This window comes from Scyliorhinus canicula, chromosome 4 (assembly GCF_902713615.1).
Source record: "Scyliorhinus canicula chromosome 4, sScyCan1.1, whole genome shotgun sequence".
Lineage (NCBI taxonomy): Eukaryota > Metazoa > Chordata > Chondrichthyes > Carcharhiniformes > Scyliorhinidae > Scyliorhinus > Scyliorhinus canicula.
In genome coordinates, this window is record NC_052149.1 from 38,924,472 (window position 1) to 38,941,039 (window position 16,568).

Sequence of the window (16,568 nt, forward strand, 5' to 3'; positions counted from 1 at the left end):
GAACCTAGTGGAATGGTGTAACGATAACAAACTCTCCCTCAATGTCAGCAAAACTAAAGAGCTGGTCATTTACTTCAGGAATCATAGCACTGTACACACCCCTGTCTGCATCAATTGGGCCGACGTGGAGATGGTTCAAATTCCTAGGTGTGCACATCACCAAAAATCTGTCCTGGTCCACCCACATCGATGCTACGACCAAGAAAGCACAACAGCTCCTATACTTCCTCAGAAAACTAAGGAAGTTCGGCATGTCCACATTGACTCTTACCAACATTTACAGATACACCATAGAAAGCATCCTATCTGGCTGCATCACAATCTGGTAAGCCAACTGCTCGGCCCAAGACCACAAGAAACTACAGAGAGTCGTGAACACAGCCCGGTCCATCACACAAACCTGCCTCCCATCTATTGGCACTGTCCACACCTCCCGCTGCCTTGGGAAAGCGGGCAGCATAATCAAAGTCCCCTCCCACCCGGCTTACTCATTCTTCCAACATCTTCCATCGGGTAGGACATACAAAGGTCTGAGAACACGCACTAATGGGCAGCACGGTAACATAGTGGTTAGCACAATTGCTTCACAGCTCCAGGGTCCCAGGTTCGATTCCCAGCTTGGGTCACTGTCTGTGTGGAGTCTGCACGTTCTCCCCATATGTGCGTGGGTTCCTCCGGGTGCTCCGAATTCCTCCCACAGTCCAAAGATGTGCAAGTTAAGTGGATTGGCATGCTAAATTGCCCTTAGTGTCCAAAATTGTCCTTTAGTGTTAGGTGGGGTTACTGGATTATGCAGATAGCGTGGAGGTGTGGGCTTGGGTAGGGTGCTTATTCCAAGAGCAGGTGCAGACTCGATGGGCCGAATGGCCTCCTTCTGCACTGTAAATTCTATGAACACGCACTAACTTCTCTTTAAATGTCGGAAAGACAAGGGAACTGATCATCGACTTCAGGAAGCGTTGCATGACACATGCTCCTGTCTGCATCAATGGCTCTGAAGTGGCGATGGTTGACGGCTTTAAGTTCCTGGGGGTCACCATCACCAACAGTCTGTCCTGGTCCACTCACGTTGATGCAACAGTCAAGAAAGCCCAACAACGTCTCTACTTCCTACGGAAGCTAAATAAATTCAGCATGTCTGCATTGACTCTCACAAACTTCTACAGTTGTGCCATAGAGAGTGTCCTATGGCTTGGTATGGCAACTGCTTGGTCCAAGATCGCAAGAAACTGCAGAGTGTGGTGAACTCAGCCCGTCGCATCACACAAGCTTGCCACCCTCACATTGATTCTGTATACACCTCCCGCTGCCTCAGGAAGGCACACAGCATTATCAAAGACCCCGCCCACCCAGGTTAAAGTCCAACATGTTCATTTCAAACACTAGCTTTTGGAGCACTGCTCCTTCACCTGAGGAACTTTAACCTGGTGTTGTAAGACTTCTTACTGTGCTCACCCCAGTCCAACGCCGGCATCTCCACATCATCCCTCCCACCCAGGCATTGCCTCCTTCCAGACCTTTCCATCAGGCAGAAGATATAGAAGTCTGAAGACCCGCACATCCAGACATAAGAACAGCTTCTTCCCCACAGCTACAAGACTCCTCAACGACTCCCCCTCGGACTTATCTGTTCCCTGTAAGAACACTATTCATGACACCCTATGCTGCTCTTGCTCTGTATTTGCTTTGTTGGCCCCTTGTTCTGCACTGTAACCAATTACTGTTTGTCAATGTACCATTTCTCAATGTACTCTGTTGATTATTCTTTTTGTCTACTATGTAGGTACTGTGTACGTCCCTCTGCCGCAGAAAAATACTTTTCACTGTACTTCAGCACATGTGACAATAAATCAAATCAAATCAACAGATTCAAAAACACCTTCTTTCCCGCTGTTACCAGACTCCAAATTACCCTCTCATGGACTGATGGACTTATGGATTGATCTGATCTCTTCACACATCTTCTCTACTGAGTAGTACTACACTTCCGAATGCTTCACCCAATGTCTGTGTCTATGTATTTACATTGTGTATTTTATGTTTGCCCTATTGTGTATTTTCTTTTTTTTTAGTTTTTTAAAACTTTTATTACACTTGGATATTTCAGGAGAATTTCCTTCTTACCACTCAGCTCAAAAGGAAAATAGAAGCAAAAATGAAATCTGAAAAGTTGAAGGAACATTATCACCAATTTGAAACTATATTATACAGATCCTGTTATAGAAACAGAGGAATATTATTGACTTAGAACTGTCAGTCCTGCAGACATGAAAACAAAAATGTCTAGAAGCAGCCAGTGTCACCCTGAGGCTGTGCAGAATTACTGGTACATCCGCCAGGCTCTGCTCCAACCCCTGCCCCCCATTCCACCCAACTTACTCCCTATTTCCATGCCTCCAGAGTTGCTGCAGTATCCCCCAGCACCGTTGCTGCTTCCGCCGTGGCGACCATAAGAGCCCATATTGCTCTGGCCCACGTTACCAGCATAACTGGACATCCCATGGTTCCCCGAGCTCCCATAACCACCCTGGCCCCCATTGCATGGCCTACATAGTTACTGCCACAGCCACCAGATCCTCCTCCCGCAGTGGAGTTCAAGAACAGCTCAATGTATCGATGTTGCATATGAGCCTTATCCTTAGACATTGCAGCTACTGCATCCTCATGTGTTTCAAATTCGACATCAGCCTCCCCCGTTGCTCGACTATCACTTCCATACTCCAGGTGGATACACAGAGGATTCAGAGGGGAAAAGAAATACACACACAATTACACACAATTTACAGTGCAGAAGGAGGCCATTCGGCCCATCAAGTCTGCACCGGCTCTTGGAAAGAGCACCCTACCCAAGGTCATCACCTCCACCCTATCTCCATAATCCAGTAACCACACCCAACACTAAGGGCAATTTTGGACACTAAGGGCAATTTAGCATGGCCAATCCACCTAACCTGCACATCTTTGGACTGTGGGAGGAAACCGGAGCACCCGGAGGAAACCCACGCACACACGGGGAGGATGTGCAGACTCCGCACAGACAGTGACCCAAGCCGGAATCGAACCTGGGATCCTGGAGCTGTGAAGCATTTGTGCTATCCACAATGCTACCGTGCTGCCCCGTGATGGGTGACACCATCCTCCCTTGCCCGGAATGGCAGGCCCCGCATGTGCACAAAGTGTCCAGTCATGTAGCCTGAGCTGGCATCTCCAGCCTCTCCATATCCATGGTTACCCATACCTCTGCTTCCTCTCATTGCCTTAGGTCCATCGTAATCATCACTGCCATAGCCATAGTTGTCATATCCATTGTTATCGCCATACCCACTGTACCCACCACCATATCCTCCGCCTCCACATCGCATTCGATCATATGGTCCTCGCTGGGGACCAATGCGATAGTAACCACCTTGCCCCATTGGCCGGTGATATGGGCCCGGTCTCTGTCCCTTTAACCTCTTTGGTGGATCATAGTACGCTCTAACCTCAGCCTCTGCCTCTTTTAAAGATTTCAATATATCTAAGCCCTATTCTTTCCTTGTGTTTCCCCAGTGCTTTTTCTGCTATTTCCTTTGAAGCTAACTGCACAAAGGCTTTCCCTGTGCTTCTTCCCTGGCAGTCCTTCGGCAAAGTTATCCCATTTGACACGATTTCCAACCCTGTGAAAATCTGAACAATTTCCTCCTTGCTGCAGCCAAATGGAAACCCACGTAGTCGCACTGTGCCATCGTTGGATGTGTCCGGTTGGCTGGTACTGTTATGTTTTAGAACCCAATCCATCTCACTGCCAATAGATTTGAAGACTTCAATATACCCGTGGCCCATATATTTCCGATCTTTTGCCAAAGCCTTTTTGAAGCATTATCCAGATGCACATAAGCTTCGCCGCTTGGACGACCCTCTTTGGGGGTGGTGAATTGCACCCCACCCACACCATTTGGGTTATCACACTCTGAGAAGAACCTGTTCACTTCATCTGGTGTACACAACCATGGAAGGCCACGCACTCGGACAACATAGTCTTCTTCCTTTTTGGGAACCTCAGGCTCTTTCTCTTCTTCATCTTCAGGCTCCAAATTGGTAAAGATTTTGTCTTCCTGCGCCATCGTGTCGTCCCGGTCAGACCCTCAGCGTTCACAAAGCGGGCAGATGGCGCCGACGGCCTCACTCCAACAACCGCACCCAGCAACACTGCACAAAATGGCGCCGGCGCCAGCCGGCTTGATAGCAAGTATCCGTGTATTTTCTTTTCAGGTACACAAACACAATGATCTGTTTGAGCTGCACGCAGAACAATACTTTACTCTGTATCTCAGTACAAGTGACAATAAACCAATCCAATCCAATCTGCCGGCCAATACTCTTAAGGGCTCTGCCATTTACTGTATGAATAACCTAAATCATTGTGCTAATGCATCAACATAAATTTTGTGCTCAAATCCTGGACAGGGATTTGAACCCCCAACTTCTGGTCTCAGAAGGCCATTAACTGCGTCACTACCGTGACTTATTATCTACCATTCCCCTACTTGCCAGTCTTTTGACAATTGTTACACTTATCTAAGATGTTAATTTTAAAATACAGGAGTAACTTGCCACCACCAAGATCGACATCACTCTATTTTCCCAACCCTTTGTGTAGCATGTATACCTGGACTCACTTTTGTAATATAAATTTAAAATACCCAATTCTTTTTTTCCCAATTAAGGGGCAATTTAGCGTGGCCAATCCACCTACCCTGCACATGTTTGGGTTTTGGGGTGAGACCCACGCAGACACAGGGAGAATGTGCAAACTCCACACAGACAGTGACCCGGGGTCGGGACCAAACCCAGATCCTCAGCGCCGTGAGGCAGCAGTGCTAACCGCTGCGCCACTGTGCGACCCCTCGCGTGGACTCACCTTATGTTCCTGACAATCCAGGTGAATTTTTGAACCTGGCTGAATTGTGGAGATTAACAAAGGACATTGCATCTCCACTTTATCTTAAAAGTTATACATTGAGAATCATAAATTATTCATGCTCACTGGCACGCTCATATGAATGTCTGCCGAAAATCTGGATGTCGCATTACCCACCTGCAACAACCTGTGTTTCAATAAAAAATAATATTATTCATCAAGAGCAATGTATTTTTCTTGAATTATGTCCTATAGATAACACCTTTCAACATTTTGTGGAGATCATATAGATCATGTCATCCACTCCTCACTGGAGGGAAAATTTGTATTTTAAAAATAACATGAACTGGGTAGGAATTAAATACCCTACAATCGCCAACTAATTTTAACAACTTGAAATAAATGTTTACTAGCAAGGGAATTAAACAATCTTACCCCTAGAAATAAAGCGAAGGCAACGAATCTCTGCCAAATTTCTGCAGTCCAAGTTAAAAAAGCATTAAGACGCTCCCAAAACCTTACTTGTTGCTGTGATCAATGTAGAAGCAGTCCTGATAAAAACATTGGCTTAATGTTTTGCACTTCCATGGGGATGTTATCAACTCTCTTTGAGCCTCCCAAAATGACTACAAAACGAAAAAAAAAGGATTAATCATTCTCCCAATGCCTTTACCACCTGATAAACGATTGACCATTGATTGAAAGGCTTATTGCACCACTGCACTACATGAAGGAAAGCGGACTCAAACTATTGAGGCAGCACAGATCTGGGCAGCTTGCCACCCATATACGTCTCCAAGGCGACAACTTCAGCACTGTAACAATTTTCTCAAAACAACATTAACTTTTGTCAGACTCCAAGTCATATTACATATATATTTTACCTCAATGTCTAACATGTTTGACATCAATCCCTTTACACTTTTCAAGTCATTAGAGTATTTGTTAGTTCTTGGCATATTTAGGGAGTTCCAAAAACATCTCATTACTAGGCTGGCTCTGTTATCTCATAATTATGTCTGTGGTCACGTTTTAAATAAATACTGTAACATGTCTCAGTTGTAGTTTACATTTTCTCATTCTTCCTAAAATTGTCATTGCACCTTCCCTTGCCAACAGGTTGGCCAGGTTATGGGCATTTGGATGTATCAAATGTGATGTGAAACAATTAGCCCTCTAATTTTGCTTTCTGCCAATGCAGTGTACCTGACCTCTGTCTCATATGTTCTCAAAGGTCAAGAACTCTCTTCTCTGAGAATTGTGGTTCATTTAAATAACCATTAGTGAGTTTTGGCAAGCTCCCCACTATAATAGTCAAGTCCAATCCTACCGTTAACCAGTCTCCATACAGTTTCCTTTTCAGTAGAAGTTGTAATCAACAATGATGGATGAGCCCAGTAATATTAAGGCCAAGTGATATACTGCCACTGCTGCCTCAGCTGAAACCTGCTCGTTCATTTGCAAATAGTTTGTAGTCTTGTATTGTAGCTAGAAGTAAAATGGTTCAATGTTGCTCTTTTCCAGAATGGTTCAGGATATGTATGCGTGTTGCGTCTTTTCGTCCGACGTCACTTCGTCCAACGACACTTTGTCCACGTCATTTGGTCCAACGTCTTTTTGTCCGCCCGTCTTTTGGTCCAACGTCACTTCGTCCAATTATCCAATTACAAATTAACTCCGTTAATTTACTTGCTAAAATGCAAGTAATTGATAACATGCAAGTAAAATGCAAGTTGAAAAATGCAGTTAAAAAGTTAAAAAATCTAAAAATGCAGGTAAAAAATCTAAAAGTTTACTAATTACTTAAAATTCTCGAAATTACTTAAAATTGATGTAAATTGTAAATTCCCGAAATTCCCTAAAAGTTAGATTTCCAGAACTGTACCCGAGAGAGAATAATGGGGAGAGGACAAGATGATGTGATATTCTACAATTCCGACAGACACAGATATAAGTGGGAGTCTAATTGGATTTAGACAATGAGTGCAGTTCTGAAAGAAGCAGATTTAAACTCGATTTTCGTCGAGTGATTAAAACCTCTGGTTGGCAGTGGGTTCTGACATTACAGGTCTGAAATGATCAAATATTCCATCAGATACAATGGCTCTCATCACGCTGGAGCATACATGGGTGAATATCCTGCAGCTTATCTTAATAATGTCTGGAGATCAAGCAGCACAAATGCAGAACTCAACCTCAAGAGGCGAAATAGGTGGAGAGGATCCTTGCGCAGTAACATTGAAAAACTAAATTAAACTATTTGTAATTGGATAATTGGACGAAGTGACGTTGGACCAAAAGACGGGCGGACAAAAAGACGTTGGACCAAAAGACGTGGACGAAGTGTCGTTGGACGAAATGACGTTGGACGAAAAGACATAGCACCTATGTATGATATTTAGCAAGATAAAACATTGTTGGCAAGTGGGTGTCCTTTGTTTGCAAGGATTATGCAATCAGATGTCAATATAGTCTTTCATATAGAAAACATGGCCAAACAGGTTGATTATCAACTTGCAAGTCCTTCCAATACACCTATGGCAGGTGGTAAGTGTGGGACTGTCTCCTGGTCATCCAGAACTTGCAGAATGCAATAGCAAACCATTGTAGTACCTTGCCAAGCATAACCATGGACCAACACCCTCTTAGGGCCTAGTAACTGAAGAGGAGGAGGAGTGTCTCAGATAAGGGTGTCTCCAACAATTACAAACAAGCAACACGATGATCAAATGATCAGTTTAGAAGAACTGAAAAGGCACCTTTCAAGCGAGTTACTGAAGCCCATTAAGATCTTAAGCTTTCCTATACAATTCAAAGAGAGAATGAACAAATTGATGTTTGTTGGATCTTTATCGACAGCAAAAACTAGTAATGTATTTATTTCTCTTCACATAAATACAAGTTGTTGTTATTGTTGGACTACTGTTTAAGACATTGGGTAAGTTAAGGTCAAAAAGGATTATCTGCAGTCAAGGAACCAACTGGTGCAATATTCAGGAACTTTGCATCATGTTGACAATATCTGCTGTAAGTATCAGGATGTAAAGGTTAAGAAAGGATTCTGGATATAAAAGTGGCAGAATGATATAGTTGACTTGAAACATCTTTTACGGAGGAAAGGTAGATAAATACAATCTTCCTTCTCCATACAGGTAAATAAATATATAATTAATATAGTCAAATTTAGGCTGAATGCCATATAAGCTACAATGATTATGGATAATGACAAACCATTGAAGAAATCATATTGCAATTAACTGAGGTGCCACGTCAATTCTCTTTAATGTATAGTTACATGAATAATTTGAAAAATTACATCTTATGCTCTGATTTCGGTTATAATTTTAGACTGTTGATGAGCATCAGGAGTTCCTATCATTCAGAGTATCATTTTAAAAGATAGTGCTTAGGGTTCTGTGCAAAGTCAATAATCAACATTAATCCTTATCCTATGGTCTATCACTGAATCATTGATTGGTTACAGCACACAAGTTTTAAAGTTTTCTTTATTTCCCATTTTATATATTGTTATGATCGGTTAGCAACCAGTAACTTTTGTTTAAAGTAGAGAAAATTTGAAACCTCAGGTATTTACTAAGAGAGTAACGCCTTAGGATTCCATGGTTTTAAACAAACAGAAAATATTTTACTATACAAGAGTCAACAAAGTAAACACTATCTTCTACTCTAAAAGCCAGAGTTAAGACAGGATAGACATGAATTTAAAAAAAAAAAAAAATTTTTTTATTGGAATTTTTTACAGAAAATATGACAACAAACAATGAAATGCAACAAAATAACCCCATAATAACTGTAACACCCCCAAGACCGTATCAACGCATGTATCACATCCCCCCTGCCCCCCCAAACCCGGTGAACAACAAGAGAACTTAAAAATAAATTAAAATTAAATAAACAAACATAGTCATCGTCCCCCCCTCGCCCCCTTCCCCCCCATCTTCCCCCTTCCCCCTCTTCCCCTTCCCCCCTCTTCCCCCCCTCTCTTCCCCTCTCTTCCCCTCTCTCCCCCCTCCCCTCCCTTCCCCCTCCCCTCCCTTCTCCCCCCCTCTCTTCGCCCCCCTCCCCCTTCTCCCCCCTCTCTTCCCCCTCCCCCCCTTCTTTCCTCCCCTCCCCCCTTCTCACCCCCTCTCTTCCCCCCTTCTCTTCCCCCTCCCCCCTCTCTCCCCCCTCCCCTCTCTCCCCCCTCCCCCCTCTCTTCCCCCCCTCCCCCCTCTCTTCCCCCTCCCTTCCCCCCTCTCTTCCCCCTCCCCCTCTCTTCCCCCCTCCCCCCTCTCTTCCCCCCTTCCCCCCTCTCTTCCCCCCCTCCCCCTCTCTTCCCCCCCTTCTCTTCCCCCTCCCCCCTCTCTTCAACTCCCTCCCCCTCTCTTCCCCTCCCTCCCCCTCTCTTCCCCCCTCCCCCCTCTCTTCCCCCCCTCCCCCCTCTCTTCCCCCCTCCCCCCTCTTCCCCCCTCCCCCCTCTCTTCCCCCTCCCCCCTCTCTTCCCCCCCTCCCCCCTCTCTTCCCCCCCTCCCCCCCTCTCTTCCCCCCTCCCCCCCTCTCTTCCCCCTCCCCCTCTCTCCCCCCTTCCCCCCCTCTCTTCCCCCCTCCCCCCCTCTCTTCCCCCCTCCCCCCCTCTCTTCCCCCCTCCCCCCTCTCTTCCCCCCTCCCCCCTCTCTTCCCCCCTCCCCCCTCTCTTCCCCCCTCCCCCCTCTCTTCCCCCCTCCCCCCTCTTCCCCCCTCTCTTCCCCCCTCTCTTCCCCCTCCCTCCTCTCCCCCCTCTCCCCCCTCTCTTCCCCCTCCCCCTCTCTCCCCCCCTTCCCCCCCTCTCTTCCCCCTCCCTTCCCCCCTCCCCCCTCTCTTCCCCCCCTCCCCCCTCTCTTCCCCCCCCCCTCCCTCCCCCCTCTCCCCCCCTCTCTTCCCCCCCCGCCCCCCTCTCTTCCCCCCCTCCCCCCCTCTCTTCCCCCCTCCCGCCCTCTTCCCCCCTCCCGCCCTCTTCCCCCCTCCCCCCTCTCTTCCCCCCCCCTCCCCCCTCCCCCCTCTCTTCCCCCCCTCCCCCCCTTCCCCCCTCTCTTCCCCCCTCCCCCCCTCTCTTCCCCCCCTCCCCCCTCTCTTCCCCCCTCCCCCCTCTCTTACCCCCCTCTTCCCCCCCTCCCCCCCTCTCTTCCCCCCCTCCCCCCCTCTCTTCCCCCCTCCCCCCCTCTCTTCCCCCCCCTCTCTTCCCCCCCCTCTCTTTCCCTCCCTCTCTTCCCCCCCCTCTCTTCCCCTCCCTCCCCCCCCCCCCCCCCCCCCGGGTTGCTGCTGCTACTGTCCCAGTACCCTATCGTTGAGCCAGAAAGTCGAGGAAAGGTTGCCACCGCCTAAAGAACCCTTGTACCGATCCTCTCAGGGCGAATTTGACCTTCTCTAGCTTAATAAAACCCGCCATGTCATTGATCCAGGTCTCCACGCTTGGGGGCCTCGCATCCTTCCACTGTAGCAAGATCCTCCGCCAGGCTACTAGGGACGCAAAGGCCAGCACACTGTCCTCTTTCGCCTCCTGCACTCCCGGCTCCACCCCAACCCCAAAAATCGCGAGTCCCCAGCCTGGCTTGACCCTGGATCCTACCACCCTCGACACCGTCCTCGCCACCCCCTTCCAGAACTCCTCCAGTGCCGGGCATGCCCAGAACATATGGGCATGGTTTGCTGGACTCCCCGAACACCTGACACACCTGTCTTCGCCCCCAAAGAACCTACTCATCCTAGACCCGGACATGTGGGCCCGGTGCAGCACCTAGGATAGACATGAATTAACAGTCAAATTGTGGGCAAATACAAATTGCATTAAAATGGCAGATATAATCAAGACAGATCCCACCGATGTTCTCAGTACCTGCTTAGACATCAGTGAGTCACAAAAATCCTTTTGACTCTGTCTTCCTCACAGTTTTAAATCCCCTCCTTTGCGGGTATGGCCTCTGATTCTCCTCAACAGCAACTCCAACTCAGCCTGGAAACCCTTGTTTTTCTGCTTGCAATGAATTGTCAGGCAACCGGACTTTAGCTCAAACTGTCCCAATGATTGATCCCAATGACTGATCATCTCCCAAACGCTCAATCACTTTGTTTTGAGACTGCATCCCACGTTATTTGCTCGACTGCACTACAGATCTATATAGTCAGGCACAGTTCCAGATTCCCAGCTGCACTGCTGTCAGCTTTCATCCCAGTTGCAACAAGCTACTACTGCTCCTGGGCATCTGTGAGCCCAAATCCCAGTGGCACTGAGCTGATGCCTGGTCTTCAGCCCTGAGCGCCTGGTGCTCCTGTGGTTGCTCCGTGACTTGAGTTGCTAACCTTCAGGTTCTACACTCCACATTAATCACATGTGCCCTCTCTTTGCCCTGCATACTAGGTCAAATGAGCAGTCCTCTCACGCCATCTCCCTAGGCCCTGTGGTCGGATTTGCGCACCATCCCTCCTGCTCTACGCTTGCTCTGGAGCTCCGGGTTGTTGGGAGTCATAGTCCTCGGCCTCTGAAAATACACAAAGTTCGAAAAAATAGCTTTTCAGCTTGGTTCTCACGTTTATCACCAATCTTTTAAAAAATAAATTTAGAGTACCCAATTATTTTTTCCAATTAAGGGGGCAACTTAGTGTGGCCAATCCACCTAGCCTGCACATTTTTGGGTTGTGGGGGCGAAACCCACGCAGACATGGGGAGAATGTGCAAACTCCACACGGGCAGTGACCCAGAGCCGGGATCAAACCTGGGACCTCAGCGCTGTGAGGCAGCTGTGCTAACCACTAGGCCACCGTGCTGCCCCGTTTATCACCAATCTGACAACTGCCAAACACGCTGGATTTCTGTTTCATCTTACTCTCTATCGTCACACCGGAAACGCTGACTTTGTTTATCCTACCATCCCCATGTGGGAATGCATCTTCACAACCCTGAAGGCAACCCACTGTTCAGTTAGAGTTTCGCCTGACAATATCTGATTCCAATTTACCTGGATCAGGTCCGTTCTCATCCCATGAAAATGGACCTCACCCGTTTAATTGTTTTTACACTCTGGATTGCTCCTTGTCTTTTTTCTATAGCTAACGTAAACCTGACAATACTATGGTCACTGTCCCTTACATGTTCCCTCTGCAACCCGTTTTTGCTAGGCAAAGTGGGTGTGGAGGGGTTAGCACAAACACAGGAATGTGCATGTATCCCACATCTAGGCACGTTGGAGGCTTCAGATAAAAGCAAATTAATGCGGGTGCTGGAATCTGGAACAAAAACAGACAATGCTGGACAATCTCAGCACGTCTGGCAGCATCTGTGGAGAGAGAAGGGAGCTATCTTTTGGAGTCTGGATGACTCTTTGTCAAAGGCTTCAGCATCCCTTCGCATCCTCCTGGGAAAATTACTTTCCTGATCATGGGCTCTTTATATGGCAAATTCAGCAATTAAAAAAAAACAAGGAAAAGAACCAGTTGCAGTGTGAATCCTTGACAAGAGAGTTTAATGCTGGTTTTCAACACTTTTAAATTTGGCTTTCCTCAAATTAATGCACTTGTTCATCTTTTCCTCCCTCCTCGCAATTTTACATGCTCCCGTTTTATTTCCTTCTCTGGTGTTCTTACCCCCCTCCCCTCTCTCCATTTCCATCTCTCCCCCGGCTGGCTGCAGGGCCCTCACCCTGGACCTGCAGCCTCCTGACCCCCCCAGGGCTCGGAGACATGTCCGACCCTTTCCACTCCGCCTATCTGCGGGGAAACCTCGGCGCCTTCGCCGCCGACATGAGGAGAATGATCGACGCGCCGGAGTTGAGGTGAGAGCGGCCGGGGAAAGCAGGAAAATTCGGGGATTACAAGAGAGTGTTAGGCCTCACGCTGACTGTCCACACCTGTAAATAATAGTTTGTGGATAACACTTCGGGAGGGGGGATTTTTAAAGAAATTACCATGAAAAGCTGAACTTCAGCACGAGCCAGTTTTGGGGAAAAAGTTTGTAATAATTTAGCAACCCCAGGTACATAAACTGTCTTCAATACAGAACAATGTTAAAATAAAAGCCTATTTTCCTACATCACAACAATAATGACCACTTCAAAAGTATTTATTGGGTGTGAACTGTGTTGAGACATCTTGGGGGCTGTGAAAGACACTATGTAAATGCGGATTCCTCCTGCTCGAGATTTAGAACATCAACTGCACTTTTTTGAATAAGCAACTGTCTTAATGCTCAGAATTTGTTTTGCAGTCACACGCCACAGAGGCTGCCACTATCTTTGTTTTCAATTTCTAAAATGAAAACCAAAGGGGGTTCACATACTGTAGTAAGCCAGAAGACCCCAAATTCACCAAATGTTATGTCATGTATGCTCTTGAGAGGCAGCCTGTAAATAATGGTTGGGGATGTGTTTCTCACATCCTGCTGATTTCTCTACAGTTGCTGTTTGTAGCATGATTTGTTACTCGAATTTTGCAGTTTTGCATTTAAAAAATCCCTGGGGAAGTTAAGTTCTCTGAGCAGATTGGAGAAAGAACAAACTACTACCTCAAAAAAAAGTAAGATGATAGCTGTCATGTCCAAGTTTCTGATGAGTGATGAAGCCACATTGAATGATTGACAACTGATGTAATCACTGCAAGATGACAACATCTGATAGAATGCAAGCAATATATTGCAGGATTATAACACCTTTAGGTGTTCCAAAAACGTAGGTTACAAGCGTCAAGAATAAATTCCATATGACTGAATAAAGTTGCAGCCAGGTATACTTACAACATTTAAAGAAAATAAAGGTAATTGTATGTATTTTTAATGTCAATATCTTTGTTGTTGTTCTTCCTGATATCTCCCTTTTTACGAGTCGGTTAAGGCTTTTTTGTCAGGACTCTTCCAATTCTGGAAACATGAAATAATGTATATTTATAAACCAATTTTTGAGATCACAGAGTGATCAAAAACGTTTTCTTGCCATTGAAGTACTTTTGACATGTTGTCATTTTGTAATGGGGAGAGATGCTCTCTTGTAATTGAGTGCTATCTATTATCTTGGAGGTTACCATTGGCTAGAAACTGAACTGGACCAGTCATATAAATACTGTGGCTCCAAGAGCAGGTCAGAGGCTCGGGATTGTGCAGAGAGTAACTCACTTCCCGACTTCCCAGAGCCTGTCTTCTACAAGGCAAAAGTCGGGAATGTGATGTCCACTTGTCTGGATGAGTGCAGCCCCAGCGACACTCCAGAAGCTTGACACCATCCAGGACAATGCAGCTCACTTGATTGGCATCCCATCCACCACCTTCACCATTCACCTTCTTCATCACTGATGCATAGTGGCAACAGTATGTACCATCGACAAGATGCACTGCAATAATCCACCAAGACTCTGAACAGCACCTTCCAAACAAGCGACTTCTAACACCTATAATTACAAAGGCAGCAGATGCAGGGGAACACCACTACCTGCAAGTTCCCCTCCAAGTCGCACACTATCCTGACTTGGAACTATATCACCTTTCCTTTACTGGATCAAAATCCTGAAACTCTCGTCCTAACAGCATTGTGGGTGTACCAACACCGCATGAACTCAAGACTGGCGGTGCAGCCCTCGTAGACCTGTCATCGGCCTATGGTTTGGATTACAAGCCTGATGTTGGAACTCCCAAGGATTATACCCTGCCCCAAAACATTGTGTCTGCTTTTGGTAATGCTAAGCAATGGGTGGCTATGTATCCAGCGAGTCAAGTCACCTCTACCCTCGACAGCAGACTGCCACAGAGATCAACACTGGCTGTGAAGAAAAGGGTAATATATTTAGTAATTTGCTGGTTTATTGTGTTAATCTGCGAAGCAGGCTTGTGTCTATGTGAACATAATTTCATTAAGCTGGGGACTGGCGTCTACAAAGTTGAGGATGCTAAAGTGCCTAGGTGTGAAAGGCAGGCACTTGAAATAAATATGGCCAAGTTGATTCTTCCATAAGCAAAAAGACATGGGTAGTAATTTGCATCAGGAGATAAATAAAGTTTGTTGTGTTCAGTTGTTACATTTCAAAGGGAAGTAAAAAGGATATACAACTTGGAAAAGGTCATAAATAAATAAGACATTGTTATTAAATTGTATTTTACCTAAATATGGTGGCAGTAGGGAAAACTTAAATGATTTTTATGTTCTAGGAAAGGTACGTTTTGCAGTTTTGCATTTGCCTGGAATGTGTGGCTTTTGACTCCAGTATACATATTTTTTTGTGGCAAAATACAAAAAGAAAAGAGTTGTGATAGCTGCCAAGTTTCCCTTTGGGATTCGGTTAGCATGGCACCTACCCAACTGTCAGATCATAACTTCTGACATTGCGATGTAAGGAAGATAATTGATTATGCGGCTAAAGATAGTTGAGCCTCGGGCACTACCCTGAGGATCTACTGTAGTGATGTCCTGGAACTGAGATGACTGACCTCCAACAACTGTACGTATCTTCCTTGGTGCTCGGCATGAACCCAACCAGCGAAGAGTTTCCCCCCTGAAAACAGTTTGCGATTGTGATCGCGCAGAACAGACCATGGAACACATAACAACTCAATGTCTGACTCATAAATATGAAGGGGGTAATACAGTGATACACACTGCCACTTCTGATGCAATGTCCAAGCTTGACCACCTTGATCTAAAATTATAGTTGTTGCTACCCAGCCATACAAAAGAGGTGGACTGCAATGGTTCACGAAGGCAGCTCATCACCACTTTCTGAAGGACAATTGAGATGGGCAATAAATGCCTACAACCCATGAATTAATTTTTAAAAATGTGTTCTGTAAGTCTGACAAATTGATTCTCTAATGACAGCTTCAGGAAGTGACATGGCAAAGATTGGCAACTCAATGTATAGGTGCTAACTTGATGGTGTATCACCTTGGTGTTGCAACGTGTGATCTATGATGCGGTCCTCTTGGTTTCACATTTTTATCTCTAAGCTTTCCAGTTTAAAGATAGTAATAGAACCATGTGGCACTTAGAGAAGTCTTTACTGAAAGATGATATGCAGTATTTTCCTGGCTCATGGTACTTTTAAAATATATTACAGTCTAATAATAGCCCAAAACGAAATGACAGAAACAAAACATTTTGCAAACATCAAGTGAGACTTGGGAATTAAAATTTCCATGGGTACATTACTGAAATCATTTCCGATCCAAAACAGTTTTATGTTAGTTAACTACTTTTCTTTAAAAATAGCTGGGGCAGCTTCAGAGCAGTAGGATATAAGCTTACGTATAAATATAGATGATTGAATGCTCTACAAATATGCTGACTTCAATTTGGGAAGCATGTAAAAATCATCAAATAGAAATTGAATGGTGCTGATTGTAATGATGGCCTAGAGCAGGGTTTCGCAGGGTTCCTATGATCTATAAAGGAGTTCCATGGTAGGCCTGGCTGGTCCAATATGTGGCATTCAACTGATGTACTTTTGAACATAGCTACAAAACTAACAATTAGAGGTTGGTTTCTCGCTGTAGGCCTATCAGCAGCTAATGCAGTGAAAACCAGCGTGTGATTGAATGAACTAGAAATAGTGGAAAAGTAAGTTTCTAAGCTATGTTCTAGGGAGAAAGCTGACCATGGAGCAGGGGGGAGGATTGGCCACGGAGCGAGGGGGAGGGTGGACCACGAAGCAGGAATGG

General features: G+C 45.9%; 2 protein-coding genes and 1 pseudogene across 4 annotated transcripts in view; 1 reads left to right on the plus strand and 2 right to left on the minus strand.

The window, feature by feature from the left end:
* LOC119964507 (tctex1 domain-containing protein 1) overlaps positions 1-11,366 on the minus strand; it is a 33,969-nt gene extending 22,603 nt beyond the window's left edge. Inside the window, exons 1-2 of one of the 2 annotated variants that reach the window (XM_038794080.1) lie at positions 10,773-11,366; positions 5,423-5,526 (exon numbers count right to left, since the gene is read on the minus strand). The gene's annotated coding sequence lies outside the window, so the exon portion shown is untranslated. Of the gene's footprint in view, positions 1-5,335; positions 5,527-10,772 lie in introns of both variants that reach the window. The other variant, XM_038794079.1, reaches the window with a different exon arrangement.
* LOC119964211 lies at positions 2,383-4,103 on the minus strand (annotated as a pseudogene).
* A 940-nt stretch (positions 11,367-12,306) lies between the features above and the next one.
* Positions 12,307-16,568, plus strand: part of LOC119964508 (BTB/POZ domain-containing protein 19-like) — a 238,898-nt gene continuing 234,636 nt past the window's right edge. For both annotated transcript variants that reach the window (XM_038794082.1, XM_038794081.1), the window contains exon 1: positions 12,307-12,705. In XM_038794082.1, coding sequence (XP_038650010.1) covers positions 12,482-12,705 — 224 coding nt within the window. In that variant the 5' untranslated portion in view covers positions 12,307-12,481. The remainder of the gene's footprint in view (positions 12,706-16,568) is intronic.